General features: G+C 38.0%; 1 protein-coding gene across 1 annotated transcript in view; it reads left to right on the top strand.

The window, feature by feature from the left end:
- The first annotated feature begins 5,497 nt into the window (after window positions 1-5,497).
- The window catches only part of CTNND2 (catenin delta 2), a 546,840-nt gene continuing 537,211 nt past the window's right edge, over window positions 5,498-15,126 (top strand). Inside the window, exon 1 of the mRNA XM_058176992.1 lies at window positions 5,498-6,004. Within this exon, the coding sequence (XP_058032975.1) occupies window positions 5,968-6,004 (37 nt within the window). The 5' untranslated portion in view covers window positions 5,498-5,967. The remainder of the gene's footprint in view (window positions 6,005-15,126) is intronic.

Below are 15,126 nucleotides of genomic sequence, written 5' to 3' on the forward strand. Positions count from 1 at the left end.
GTAATTTGATATCAGGAATCCTTTGCTTAAGTACTGCTATTGCCTAATCATGTCCCAAGGGAATGATTATCTCTCTTGAAAAATCCAGTTTATTTCATTATTTTCCAGAAAGAATAATATTTATCCATTTAATATTAGCTGAGTTGTACTTCATGGTTGGAAATGAACCAGTAGTCAATATTTAAACATATAGCCATGCCCTTGTAAATTCTGCCTTCAACCATAGGGCAACATTAGGCATATATTTTGTCACTGGGAATATCCTTCCTATGAATTTTGACTGTATCTTTACCAAATACTGATAATTAATTTCCTGGTTTGTATACATTATTACAGGTAAAGCTTGAGAGCAGTTGGTATATATTGGGCACCTCTAGAGAAGTAGAAAGAAAGAATTGTTACTGAACTCTTGGAAGGCATTGGAAGCAACCTAGGCAGTGTGCAGAGAATAAGGTATGTATTTAAAATTATAATATTCTCAGAAATTGTTCATATTGAAGTAAATGCTCCAAGTATACACAAAACCATGTCTTTTTGTGGGTGTTTGTAACAAACATTTAAATGTATTTGCTGACTCTACAAAGTATTATGTCATGAGTGAACTCAGAAAGCAATATAATATAGGAAATCGAAATAACAAAATGTAAGTCAATCCTAAACAATAATTTACAAATAAATGTGCTCGTCTCTTAAACTACTTAAAGTCACTTTAACTCATACTCGGGAAATACATATCAAGGTATATACAGCAAGTAGAGTTGTCTCACTAGAAGGAAGAATTACATTTTCCTTCCAAAATATGTGCCTCCATGGTCTTTGACAGATAACAAGCTAATCGTATATTTGAATTTCTAATTAAAGTTAATGATCTGGAATTTCTAAACCATACTTATTTTCTTCCAATTTAGCTTCCCTCAATATACGTTCTGCATATAAGTTAATAAATAAGGGGGAGCATATAATTCTGTTTCACTTGTTTGCCGATCTGGAGCCAGTTTGTTCCACAGGTCTCCTAACCTGCATATAGGCTTTGCATAAGGACAATGAAATGTTCTAGAATTCAATTTTCTTAAGCACATTCTGTAGTTTACATTACTGATACAATTTAAAGCTTTTCCATAGTCAGTGAAGCACAATTTTTGTATTGTTTGGCTTTCAGAATTACCTTGTGTATATTAGATAGGGTTTGTTTTTTTTAAACAAATGAAAATTTATGCAGGAATATAGCTTTACACAGTGAAAAGGATCTTTGTGTGTCTTGGTAAGTATTAGCCAACAGAGCGCTGTCTCCACAAAAAAAGCAAATGTAACTCTAGGCTGCATAGTGTCAAAACCAAAAGAAGTTATTCTTCTTCATTATGGATTAGTAAAACCATATCTAAAATATTGAATACAGTTGTGGGCACTGCATTTTTGAAAAATAATTTATTAGCTTGAATATGTACACAGAAAAGCAACCAAGCTGATTAGAGCCATCGAAGGAAAACTTACAAGGGAAGTTGGAAATGTTGGGTATGTTTAGGCTAAAGAAAATAGTCTGCCTTTAGTTTCTGATTATCATGCAGAAGATGGTACAGAATTGTTCTGTGCTGTTTCAGAAGACAAGATAAAAATCAATGACTTTATGAGAAAGTAGATTTCATTTGGACATGTAGAACAATGATTAAGACTACTTAGAAAATAGAACAGACTACCTTGGAGGATGAACCCTCTTTTGTAGAGGTTTTTAAAAGTTAGATGGGAAATTCCTTTTTAATTTTTTTTATTAATTAAGGTTTTTTTCAAAGTTAAAAGGTAAACATGAAAAAATACAGAAAAAAGAAAGATAAGAAAGTTGAAAACAAAGAAAAAAATAATATTTAAAGACACGACTATCAGACTTCTTTACAGCAGTGATAGGAAACTATTTCCTCCCTTCTAAGTGACATATTGTTCCCTTTTCCCCATATTCAACCCCTTTTAATCCATAATTCAGATTTCATTTTTTTAAATAAACCTTTATTAACATTTAAAATCCTAAAATACAAGTTAAAATACATCTATAACAAAAATACATCTGTAATAATTATACAATTCAATGTCATTCTGACAGTACATAATTCCTAACTTTGTATATCTATTCCCACATATTCCTAATCAACATATTTAAACACATTTTGTATCTTATTTTATTCTATATATTCCTTATTTTTAATTTCTATCCATTGATACCAATTTTCCCAAGTTAAATAGTATTCTGAGTCTTCCTTATTATTTAATTCTAAAGTAAATTTGTCCATTTCTTTACATTCAAAAATTTTCTGGATTATTGCACAGTCTGTTGGTATAGTGAACATTTTCCAGGGTTGTGCGAGTACTTCATTTTTCATGACTTCATGACTTCATTTTTATTCATTTTCAGCAAAAAGTCCATCAAGGGTTTTCAATCTTTATAAAATTAGTTGTTCCCTCCCTAATCTCCCAAAACAATTCAGTCATTTCTCCAGTTCTGCCATTCGTTCTGGAAATCCATTCCTCCTTTGTGAACATTTCAGTACTCTTCTTTATACATATAACTATCTCATCTCCATCAACATATGTAAAACCAACTGTTCATGAAGATGGATGGGAAATTCTTCTTTTCATCTCTTTATTCAATGTTTCTCCACAGACATACAGTTTTAAACCATATATTTGATTACAAATAACACTCATATTTTCCTATTTAGGCCAGGACTAGTCCTAATACCGTGTTTCCCTGAAATAAAACCCTGTCTTATAATTTTTTTGCCTCCAAGAAGGGACCAGATCTTATTTTGGAGGGGGGATGTCATCCACTGACTCACCTCACTTGGGCGTGTCGGCCCCGGCCTCCTTTTTGCTGTCATAGGACTTCAAGAACTTCTTTGGCTTTGGATAGTTGCAGCCAGGCCTCGCATACCTCGGCCCATTTTTCTGCAGCAAGGCTTTCTTGAAGGCCTCTGTAGCTGATACAAAACTCTGGATTGAGGCCTGGCTGCAACTATCCTAAGGTAAGTAGTAGGGCAACTCCACCCCTCCATCCCCACCATAGTTTAATTTTTAGCTGTGCACCCTGGAGTGGGTGGGATCTTAATTGGGGCTTATTTTGGGGGTAGGGCTTATATTGGGCACACATGTAAAAATCAACCCAGGACTTTCTGAGTAGATCGTATTTTCAGAGAAACACAGTATTTAGACATTTGCACATATATTATTAGCTGCGATGTAAAGCACAGTGGTAAAAGTAGTGGTTTGTTGCTGCCATAGTCCTACTGAAGCTTGTGTACTGCTCTTGCTGCAACACTGTTGTCCCTATCAAAGTATTTATTTGTCTGTCCTGTCAGCTTTGCCACAGAGTTGCTCTGCTGCGGTAAGATGGATGGCCAATAAATTTAATAAAAAAAAAATAATGAAGAATGAAAATAAGGACACCAGCTTGGGCTTCGCCTAAGACAGTAAAAAGTCTTTTATTGACCATGAAGAAACTATCTTTAGTGATACTGTCTAGAAATAAAATATCATTGAAATCAGTGGACTATTCTATTTCTTTCTATATTTTTATGTATTCAGGAAAAGGTGGTATGTAACATAATAAGAAGTTATGCCATATGGACTACATGGCATTAACTAATTTTTATAAAGCTCACGCCTCAAATTAAATTCCTCCTATAAACTCATAGATATTTATTTCTAGAAAAGTAGGTAATGGCTATTCTTTGCCCTATTCATTTTTTCCAATTAAACTCTGAAAACATACATTGAATTGAGGTACAAAGAATTTTTCTTGTTAAAATACCAAGTGAATTATAAAGGTTTCATTTCTGAAATAATTATTTTAAACTCTGTATACAAAAAAGAATAGGAAAGAGCTGTGAAAGACCAGCAAGCAAAAGGTGGCAGTAGTGAGTTTCTTTGAAATCAGAGTTTACTGGCAATTACTGCCCCCCAACCCCCATACACATCCCAGTACAAAAATAAAATTTAAAATTTTGTCTCATGTTTCAAATACTTAATTCTGCTCTACAATTGGTACTTTAGATATCTTTTAAATAAAAATATTAGAATATTCAACATATTCATTGTAAATGTACACCTAGTTCTTTCTACCTTTTTTTTTATTTATTTATTTATTTTGTCACAACAGTATATATAAGCATAAGCATGAAGTAACTATATACTATATAAAAGCATATATATAAGTATGAAATAACTATATAAATTGGATATAATGAAAGAAAACAGTAGGACAGGAACGGTAGGCACCTGTGTGCTCTTATGCACGCCCCTTAAAGATTCTTAGGAATCTTAGGAATCTTAGGAACCTAGTATACATTGTACCTAAATCCCATTTTGTTGCCTTTTTTAAAAAAGATAGAATTGGATTAGACATGAAAAAGTCTTTAGTGAATCCTAAAGTCTTTCAGTACTGGCTTAAAGCTTTGTTGCAGGAAATTGATATGTGCAGAACAATTTTCTAAAGCATGACACAACTGTTTTGATCTGGAGATTTGGTGTCAAATATCTTCCTAATGTGTGAAAATCTCCACAACTTTTATTTTTCCCCCAGCCTCTTTGCCAGACGTGTCTCACCGCGGGGCTTTGAAAAAAAGATTTGAGGAGGCATCGCCGCTGATCAGCGCTGGATTTACCAACGCCTTTCTTTGAGACAGAGTATCTCAGTTGCTGCTGTGGAAGGAGCAACCGGGGGTTGTCTTGCCTTTCCTTCCCGAACTGCCTGTCAAAACCCCGGCCAAAGCCTCCGTGCCAGAAGATGCACAGACCTGGATGAAGAATACAGTTCAAGGGCATTGGCTCCATCCTTGGTTCTGCAACCCACAGCCGCTGCTCTCGCTTCTGCCTTGAGAACGCAGCGGGATGCGGGATGCGCGCCTTCCAAAACCGGCGCCTCCGACCTTCGAAGGACCGTTAACTTCGTTGGGGATCCGTCCTTCCTCCGCCTTCCTTTTGCCTTAGCGGCCAGGAGGATACGCTACTTTTCTCGGGAATGGCAAGTTTTTGACTTGTCCTGCTAGGAAGCCCCGCGCGAATTTCTGCAGGATGGGGTGATGTTGCGCGCCTAGCCACGAGAGGGATTTTGCCCATTGGCTCCTTTTGGTTGCGGAATTAAGAAAACGGCTCCCAACGTCTGAATTTCGACAGAATTTGGGATTTAAAGGAAGAAGCTTCCGGTCCACTCAAAGGGCGCCCGCCAGATATTGCATAAGCTTGGGGCTTGCTGCGTTTTTTTCTCACCCCTTTACTCGGTGCTCGCGCTTTGCCCGGGCGAGCGAATTGAAACGTTTCGGGCGCCTCCGCCGCCACCACCACCACCTCCTCCTCCTCCTCCTCCTCCTCGCCCATCGCAGGTGGCGGCGGCCGCGGCGGCGCTTCGCTGAGGGAAAAAGAAGACAGCGCAGCCGCCTTGCTTGCTTTCCCGCCTGCCCGCCCCAGCCGGCCTGAGGAGCAGCAGTTAGCAGCAGCAGCAGCAGGCGCGCGCGCTCCTGCCGGCGAAGGGAGGAGAGGCGAGGAAAGAGAAGGGAGCGCGGCGGCTGCTGTCACAGTACCGTCTCTTAGCGGGGCAAGGCTGCCAAGCTGAGGTGGCCGCACCGGAGAGCGCCGCTGCCGACCCCGTCGTGAGGATAAGGGCGCGGGATAGAGATTCAGCCAGACGTCAGACCTCGGCTAGAGACAAGAGCCAGCCTCTCGGAGCACGCCAGTGTGTGCGTGTGTGTGTGTCCTGTGCGCGCGTGTGTGCGTGTGAAAGAGCTCGCCTTGCTCGGAGCGTTTGGCGAAGCACGCGAGTTTTCGCAGTCGTCGGAGAGGGAGGCGGCGGCGAAAAGGACGCGGCGGCGACGGCAAGATGCTGCAATTGGGCAAGGTCAGGACCTTGCATTGAAGCAGCAACGGGGGGCGCGCAGCCACCTCCCCTCCAGCCCACCTTGAGGATTTGCCTTTTGTTGTTGGTATATGCTCGGGAAGCAGCAAGCAAGGGCGACGGCGTTGGGTGAGTCGTGCCATTGCCAGCAGCAGGAGCATCATGGATGGTGCCCAGGCTTTCTCCTTCTCCCCCCCCCCACCTTCCTTGTGCAGAGGGATTGCCACTGGCAGCAGCAGGAGGAGGGGCCCGCATTGTAAAGGTCTTTCTCTTCTCTCTCTCTCTCTCTCTCTCCCCCCCCCTTCCTTTCTCTCCTCCACTCCTCCCTTTTTCTTTCTTTTTTTTTAAATCCTCTCTTGGGGTTTGGATGAAGTCTCCCCACCGATTGTCTGGGTTTACAAATAACAGGTTTCGTTTAATTTTTTTTTATTTCGGAGGCTTCGCCGAAGAGGCGTACGAAAAGCAGGCTAATTCTACCGCCTGTTTTTCCCCAGATTTTTTTTCCCCACCCCCTTTCTTTATACGGTCCCTCCCTCGCTGGTTTTATGTAGGGCATCGGCGGCAACTCGGCTTTTCTTATCACCTGGCAATAATATTCTCCCTAGAGCTGTGAAATCGTAAATACGTACCGGGCGACGGGGTTGGGGGGGGGGGAGAGAGAGAGAGAGAGAAGCGAAGAGGCGATCAACGGAGAGGCGGGTGGGAAGTAGACCTCATTTAGTCTCGGGCTGCTGTGAAGCATGGCATTCGGATCTTGTAATATTTCATGTACTTGGAACCGATGCTTGAGCCATACATGTATGTGTGGGGGCATCGTCTGCATTAGAAGCGGGGAAGAGACCACCTCCCATCTAGCCCGTCGGGATCTGAAGGGATTTTAAACAGTGCCATTTCAGAGGAATCGTCTCCCGACTTTTTCGGGCGTGTGCCTTATATCACAAACGGAACGGAGGCGGTCCTAGTTTTGCATCAGTGCCTGTGAAAGAGCTGCCTTGATATTGGGCTGATTTATAATTAATGGCTGAAAGGAAAGACGCCTCTCGTTCGATCCATTTCCTCCCCCTTCCTTTCCCCCTTTTTCTGGTGTGTAATGTGCTTGCATCGATTGCTTCTAACCTAGTCTCCACTGTGAGTCAAGTCGCTACCGAGGAGGTGCAGCAGACGAGGCAGTAAATGGTGATGCACATATTCGGCTTTTGCTGGGAATGTTGGAGAAATCTTTTCCCAAAGGGATTATATTAGTAACTATGTAAAGTTGTTTTTTTTAAGTGCATACATCGACATGGAAGAGAAGGTGCAACTTATGGAGGGTACATTTTTAAGCACCCTTTAAATGTAAAGGCTAATTTTATTTAGCTGAGAAAAGTATGACTATAACCATAACCATCTCATCCAGGAAACTTTGCAGTAGCTTGTTAAAGATCATTGGGAAAAGATTGATAAGCCTGTATTAACTTTTATCAACTGTAAGGAAGTGCATTTACAAGCACTTTTAAAGTGTTTGTATGATTTCTCATGGAAAGCAGTTGGAGAAGCTAAACTTTTGGATCTCAAAACAATCTGTATACAAAAAAATTATGTGACATTATGCAGCTTGGTGCATTTCTAAGTGTTAGCAAGATATACATAATTAAAAGGATTTTCCCAGTACACTGAAGAATACATTGTCCATCAGAAACAAAGGGTTTTGGCATGAAATGTGAAGTCTTAAATCCTCATCCTGTGCCATATTTTTAATTTAAATGAAGACCCACAGTCTAACTTTCTGTTAGCCAATCAACCACTATATCCCTATATATAGCTATCTGTAATACTTCAGATTCTGTTTTTGAGAATGAATACATTTCAGATTTCTCAGAAAATAGCTTGGAATTTTCACCATGGTGTAAGTCCCTTCTTGGTCCTTGGATTATCCTGTGGCTATAAGCACAGTTGAGTTTCTCCAGCTTTTACAAAAATATGAAAAATATTTTTGTTTTGTAATAAATTTTTGAAGTGTTTAGATGTGTTTCTTTAGAAATCTGGGACAACAGTTCCTGTCCTACATTTGATTGAATTCACCCTTTTCATAGTACACAGTGAAAATGACTATTAAAATTACATTATTCAAATCCACTTGTGTGGATCAGATTAATTAAATGGATTTATGCAGTTCTTTTGAGTTTGTTGCATTTCAGAAACTATTTCCTATTCTATTACTATTAACTGCTACAATATAAAAACATGAGATTCCATCTTGAGCATGTCTTTCAGAAGTAGTGTTTTTACAGACTGTTATATAAGAAAAGCTTTGATTTTTTTAAAAAAAATAGATTTAAGCCATTGCTAGATATAATGCTGCTTAAAACTACTGTAGAGCAAATCACTGAAAAATATACATTGTAACCATTTATTACATTGCATTTGTCATTGTAAATTATAAATACTAGATTCCAAGTAAGTATTACTATTGTATCTGTATTGAAGTTCTTTTTTTAAAAAAGTAACAAAACTATTTCAATATGGGTTGAAAATATGTATCAAATATTCCTAAATGAATGAGTGCTTGTTTTTAGTCATAAGATTGGCATACAGCTGCAGAGAATGAAATTTTATTTATAAATAGCAGCATAATTTTTATTTAAATAAATTGCTCTGATTTATACCAGTGGTAAAAATAAATTGCTTATGATTGAGTATAAGTAAAATCTCTGAGAATATCAAGGAACATGAATCAGTTATTCTTAAATAGCTTTAGATGTAATCTTAGTATAGATCTGGCTCTGTTAATAACACATTTTTGCCTACAGTATGATATTATAAAATATGTCTGTTTTATTATGCTTATTTTAGTATTTTATTTGTAACAAGTTTCCAAACATTTATTTATTTAAAAAATGTATTTTAAATAACAATAATACCAAATATTAATTATTTAAAAAGAGATGAAAAACATGTATAGTAACAGAAGCTTCATTTGCTTCCTTTTTACCCTGAAATAATTTATTAGAATTGAAATATTATCTTCAACTATATTGTTTATAGTGAATTCCAGAAAAATAAGGTAGGTGGAGGAAGAGCACTTTTCAGGAACATTTCTTTGGTGCCATTTATATAAAAGTTTTTAATGGAGTGGGAAGTAGCCATTCATATTTTGCTCCTGCACTGATGCAGTGGCTTGTTCCCATGAAATGTTTAACTGAGTCGTCTGACCAAAATGGGTTAGAAGGTGGCCCATTTAACACATCCTAGAACATTAAATTGAGCCCTAAGCAGGTCCTTTCTTGCATAGGTTTAAATTTAGCCCACCAGTCAGCTTTGTCACCAAACATCAACATCGAGTTGGTTGCCCTGTTTTGCTTGTATACTCCTTTCAAAAAAATAGTTGAAAGGGAAGTTGACAGCAGAGCAATCCAGCCAGAGTGTGAGTTATACATTTTGATATGAACTGGAATTTAGGGCACTGCCAGTTTCCTTTTCTTCCCATCTACCCCATTTTCTTTTTCTTAATGTCAAATCTTCAGGATAGGCCAGATCAAGAAACATATTCCAGAACTATAATTTATTGAGGTGGACTATAATAACCAAATCCTCCAAGTCCTATTGCATGCCTTCCCCTCTTCCTCTTATATCTTAATAAATCATGGAGAAGTCTCTCCTTCCATCCCAGAAGTTAAAAAATGTTTCTACCTTCTTTGTTTACATAAGACTTTCTGAATATTTGGTTCAAGGCCATCTCCCTGGCTCTCTACACATGCTGTTTGCTGCCTCCTTGGCCAGGGGGGAGAGGGAGTATTGGTAATCCTCAATTTATAACCACGATGAGCCAAACATTTCTGTTGTTAAGTGAGATATATGTTAAGTGAGTTTTGCCTCATTTTATCAATTTTCTTGCCATAGTTGTTAAGTGAATCATTGCAGTTCTTAAATTAGTGACATAGTTGTTAAGTGAATCCAGATTCCCCTTTGACTTTTCTTGTTAGAAGGTCACGAAAAGTGATCACATAACTCCAAGACACTGCAACCATAAATATAAGTCAGTTGCCAAGGATCTGAATTTTGATCATATGACCATGGAGATGCTGCAATTGTCATGAGTGTGAAAAATGGTCATAAGTCACTTTTTTCAGTGCTGTTGTAACTTTGAATGGTCACTAAATGAACTGTTGTTAGTCGAGGACTACCTGTAGTAACATAGGAGTGGTTTTCTGACCTCAAGTACATGGGATCCTAGGTACTTGGAGAGAAAGCAAGTGGTGATTCTATATTTCTAAAATGGCACTTGTTCACCCAGTTAGTTCAATTGCAGGTTGCGAGGACCATTGGTGCAGACATTTATATGAATTAGAACTGGCTAGGATGGTCAAGGGTGTTATGAGCCCAGGGCTACTTGGGCAATTGAGAATATATGAGTTCATAGTACAGGAAAAAATGACAATCATAGGTAATATAAAACTGGGTGATGGGAAGTAAGATAGACTTGAGTGAATTTATTTATTAATTCTTGCTTCGATACTCAACATGAGACTAATTTGAACTAAGTCTCCATTTTAATTTTAATTCAATAAAAATTATTTCTAAGAAGTATTCATAGCCTCAAGAATTTGAAGTTCTGCAGTCATTCTGACTGATTGTTACTATTGTAGTTCATTTGATAATGTGAAGCTAGAGTTTCGTGCTCATGATAGCTAGGGAAGGAGATATTTTGCTTTCTTCCAGTTGTGGAAAGTACAAAGAAGAAAATGTCCCAATAGAAAAAATTCCACCATCCACTCCTTATCCGATATGGAGCATTTGTTGGAACCAGTCCAGTTTGTTGTAAAACAAAACCAGACCATCTAGTTTGGAGATAACCTGACTGGCCGGTCAATTTTTTCTCTTTTTGATGTGATGACATTCTGTTCATACAACTCCTTTTTAAACTTAAATTTCTGAACTTGTGAGAAAAATTGTTTGTTTTTTATTTATACTGAGCCAAGAAGATATGAGTGCAGTTTTGTCATAGATTGTCATACCTGGAAAGCAAAGGGAATAAGTACAGCAGAAGTGAGAAATCATTTGTCTAGATGCTGTATTTATTACTTTTTAGGAGACTCAGGTTCATGGAGAGGGGAAGAAAGTGGAGAAGGAGTTCTAAAGGAGGAATTGTCATGTATAGGAGGCCCTGGAAAAAACTGTTGCCTTTTTTCTTACGTTGCTTTTGAAAAGGTTTGATAGTTTGGCTTTTGGTTTGATTGTAACTGAGGTAAGTCTATTAAGAGTTTACAATATATTTTTGTGTTTCTGACCACTTTGATAAGAAAGTGTGGTACTGATTCTCACCGATTATGGTTAAGGGGATTTGTAGACTGCAAAAAATATAGAAATTATACACTGTACATCCCTGGAGCCCCAGGTAACTCCACTGACCTCAAGAAAGAGAAGAAGTAAACCATTGTAAACTTTATAAAAATGCTTCTTGGAGTTATATAACATATAATGTCAGTCCCACAGATGTGGAGAAGCAATGAACTAATGGAATTCTTTAAATTATTTTATAATATTTTTTTCAAAATACAATCGAAAAAAATCTCTGAATAGATCTTTTGTATGATTTTTGTGAATGTCTGTAGTATTTTTTTTCAGCCCCATGATCAGTGTTATTGCAAATGTAGTATTGGAGTGATGTTTTAATGGCTACTCATTCGCTATGGAACTCATGACATGCATTAGATATATGTATCTTCTTTCTGCACTCCTATTTGAGAATTCTTAAATTTCTTTGGTTTTTAATCTGAGTTTTATAAATACTTTATCCATATGTGTTGTATTGACATTTATATATCTCTTTTGAAAAGTGTGAATAATGCTATATAGCAGGGGTGGGATTCAGCCAGTTCAGACCGGTTCACACGAACCGGTACTTATGGCCAGTGGCTGGGCCCGCCCTGGTCATATTTTTGACGCAGCTTGCATGTGTGCAAGGCGCACGAGCGCACAAAGCTATCCTGTCCTATACAATCAGCGTGTTTTTGACGCAGCACATATATGTGCGCACACATGTTCACATTTTTGATTCTGGGTGAACTGGTTGTTAAGTTATGTGAAGCCTGCCTCTGCCTGCCTCTGCTATATAGCCACTTATCTAGGTATACTAGGTATATAGAACTGTCACATTTCAATAAAAAAAAAATCTTTCTTCAAAAGTATGTCCTTCCCACTTCAGTATTTTCTAGAATATATTTTCTCTGCCGTTTTTAATCCAGTGCTACTTTCTTTAAAAGAAATTTCCCCTATTTAATCCTGAAGCTGTTTGTCATCTGGCCTAGTAAATATGTACAAGACTTGGCTGCAAAGAAGAGAGCAAAGCAAGCAGGAAAGAAAGTGATTTTCTGCCATTTTACTTCCTCTCTGAGAAGTTGGGATATGTTTGTCTGTGCAGTGTTTGTTAGCCAAACAAAATTTAGGAAAAACAAAATATTCCAATAATTGAGCAAAATTTTATTAAAACTTCCTAGAAATACTATATTGCAAAATGACTGAGAGTAATGTAGATATTATAAAATCTTGTGGGAGATGATGGAAATGTCAGAGTATTGTGGATGTACCTGCATAAAGAAGAGAGTATTTTCTACCTAAAAAATAGAATATTTAATAACAACCTTTCCTGGTATTCTTTAGATGATGATATAACTCTTAGAATTTGTAAACAATTTGGAATTCTGGGGAATATAGTCCCACATATTAAGAGAGTATTAGTCTGGGAAAGGCTACTGATCGGAAATGAAAACCTGATTACAAATAAGTTTGTTCCTTTTTGAACTTTTCCCAAAAGCTAGATAATAGCCTACTATCCTACACTACCACTGACTTGCTATCAGAAGATAACATTTGGGGAAAGGTACAGGACAAATCATAGAAATCTGTTTAAAAACAAATGTTTTATCTCAGACATTGCAAAAATATAGTGAATATTTAAAATACATGTAATGTTTGTATGTGTGTTGTTTTTAAACTTCTCCCTTTAAGACTATGGGGAGGGGACTTGTACACATTGCATAATTAATCCGCTCAGAGCAACCCTTGCTCTTGCTAAAAATGTCAACTTGACAAAAAGATGTGGATAGTTTTTCTATAGTATGGCATGCAACTTTTATAAATATAGCTCCCATACCTGTGCTTTTATCATGTTAAAATATTTTGTTCTATCAGGTTCTCTTCTATCTGATTTTTTTAAAGTTTATTTGATAATTCACGTTCTTTATTATTTATGTCATAGCCTTTCCTACATCATAGTTGTTAATAGATGGGTCCATGAATAGTGACATCCATTATTGTAAGATAAAATTTTATGAAATATGAAGTAGATTATCAACCTATGCCACATGCAACATTCCCTACCAATGGTTAGGACAATAAATAGTAGTTAACTGTGGCACATTTTGACAAGTATGCAATAGGGTCAAATAAAGCCCAATATATTAATTCAATGTGGGGAAAGAACTTATCTAGAAATTGCCTTTTAAGACAACATACTGCTGACTGCATCTGATCAGCTGGTAGATATAGTAATACTAATATTCAAACACATTTCAAGATATAATAGTGTACAGTACTGTCTCAGGGTGTTAAAAGAGTGTCAAAATATCTATAGCTGGAAAACATGTAAGGATGGAGATGATGATGATGATGATGATGATGATGATGATGATGATGATGATGATATCCATTCAATCAACTCTGACTCTTGCCAATTCTATGGGCTGGGCCTCTCCACATCTTCCAATCTTGCAATATTTTTCCGAGTTTTTCTATGCTCTGGCTGGTGTCAGCTTTGATGGTGTCCAGCCACCATCTTCTTTGATGGCCTGGTTTGCTTTTACCACTAACTCTTCTAAACATAATTGCTTTCTCCAGTGAATTTCTCTGCATGAGTTGACCAAAGCAAGTGAGATGCAGTTTCTTGATTTTGTTTTGTGGTGTCATGTCTGGTTTAATGTGCTCCAGTATTTGCTTGTTAGGCACCTTTTCTGTCCAAGGAATACGCAGGAGCCTTCTCCAGTACCACAGCTCAAACTAGTCAATTTTATTCCTGTCTTGTTTTTTAAGGTCCAATTTTCACAACTATAGGTAGCCACCCCAATGGTGCTTTTTCAAAAGGCAATTACAGTTTGTTTTTCCTTGAACTCCCTTCTTTTTCCCCTAAGAGCCCAACTCTTCAGCTATGGCACCTCCTTGGCAGGGAGAGAAGGGGGAAGGGAAGGAGGGGGAGGGGAAGAGAGAGGGAGGGTGGGAAGGAGGGAGGGAGGGAGGGAGGGAGAGAGAGAGAGAGAAATAAGATGGCAACAGACAGCAGATGCCACCTCTGCAAAAAAGCTGAAGAAACAATGGACCACCTATTCAGCTGTTGCAAGAAGATAATCTGGACTGACTACAAGCAACAGCATGACAAAGTACCAGTAATTTTTGTATCTCCCAAGATACAAAAAATTGTATCTCCCATCTGCAAGAAATACCATTTGCTTACAACAAGACCTGGTGGGACAAGCTAAAGTGTTCTGAAACTTTAAAATTCAAACACATAAACACCTGCCATTAACACCCTAGAACGATTTTTAATAAGAGTCTTTAAAAAGTCTGGATGGTGGACATAGCAATACCTGGAGACAGCAGAATAGAACAACTGCAGAAAATAACAAAATACAAAGGACTGCAAAGATAAGTAGAATGAATGTGGCAAAAGAAAGCAAAGATAATATCTAATACTGACAACCACTTGGGACATAATGCCAAAATATCTTCAGCACCATTTGAAAACCATTAGCATTGACAAAATCACCATCAGTCAATTGCAAAATGTAGCTTAACTTGGAACAGTTGCAATGATACCTTTAATACAGAGGTGAAATCCAGCAGGTTCTGACACATTCTGGAGAACCGGTAGCGGAAATTTTGAGTAGTACAGAAAACTGGCAAATACCACCTCTGGCTGGCCCCAAAATGGGGTGGGAATGGAGATTTTGCAATATCCTTCCCCCAGGAGTGAGGAGGGAATGGGGATTTTGCAATATCCTTCCCCTGCCACACCCACCAAGCCACACCACGCCCACCAAGCCATGGCCACAGAACCAGTAGTAGAAAAATTTGGATTTCACCACTGCTTTAATATCATTAAACAGCTTCTGTTCATTCCAGATCCTTGGAAAGGACTTGATAAGTGGGTAAAAGTGCCAAATACAGTTTAAACTTCTGTCTGACTATGTGACCAACGAAAGTAATAATAGTATTACTAC

Source organism: Ahaetulla prasina, chromosome 3 (genome assembly GCF_028640845.1).
Source record: "Ahaetulla prasina isolate Xishuangbanna chromosome 3, ASM2864084v1, whole genome shotgun sequence".
Classification (NCBI taxonomy): domain Eukaryota; kingdom Metazoa; phylum Chordata; class Lepidosauria; order Squamata; family Colubridae; genus Ahaetulla; species Ahaetulla prasina.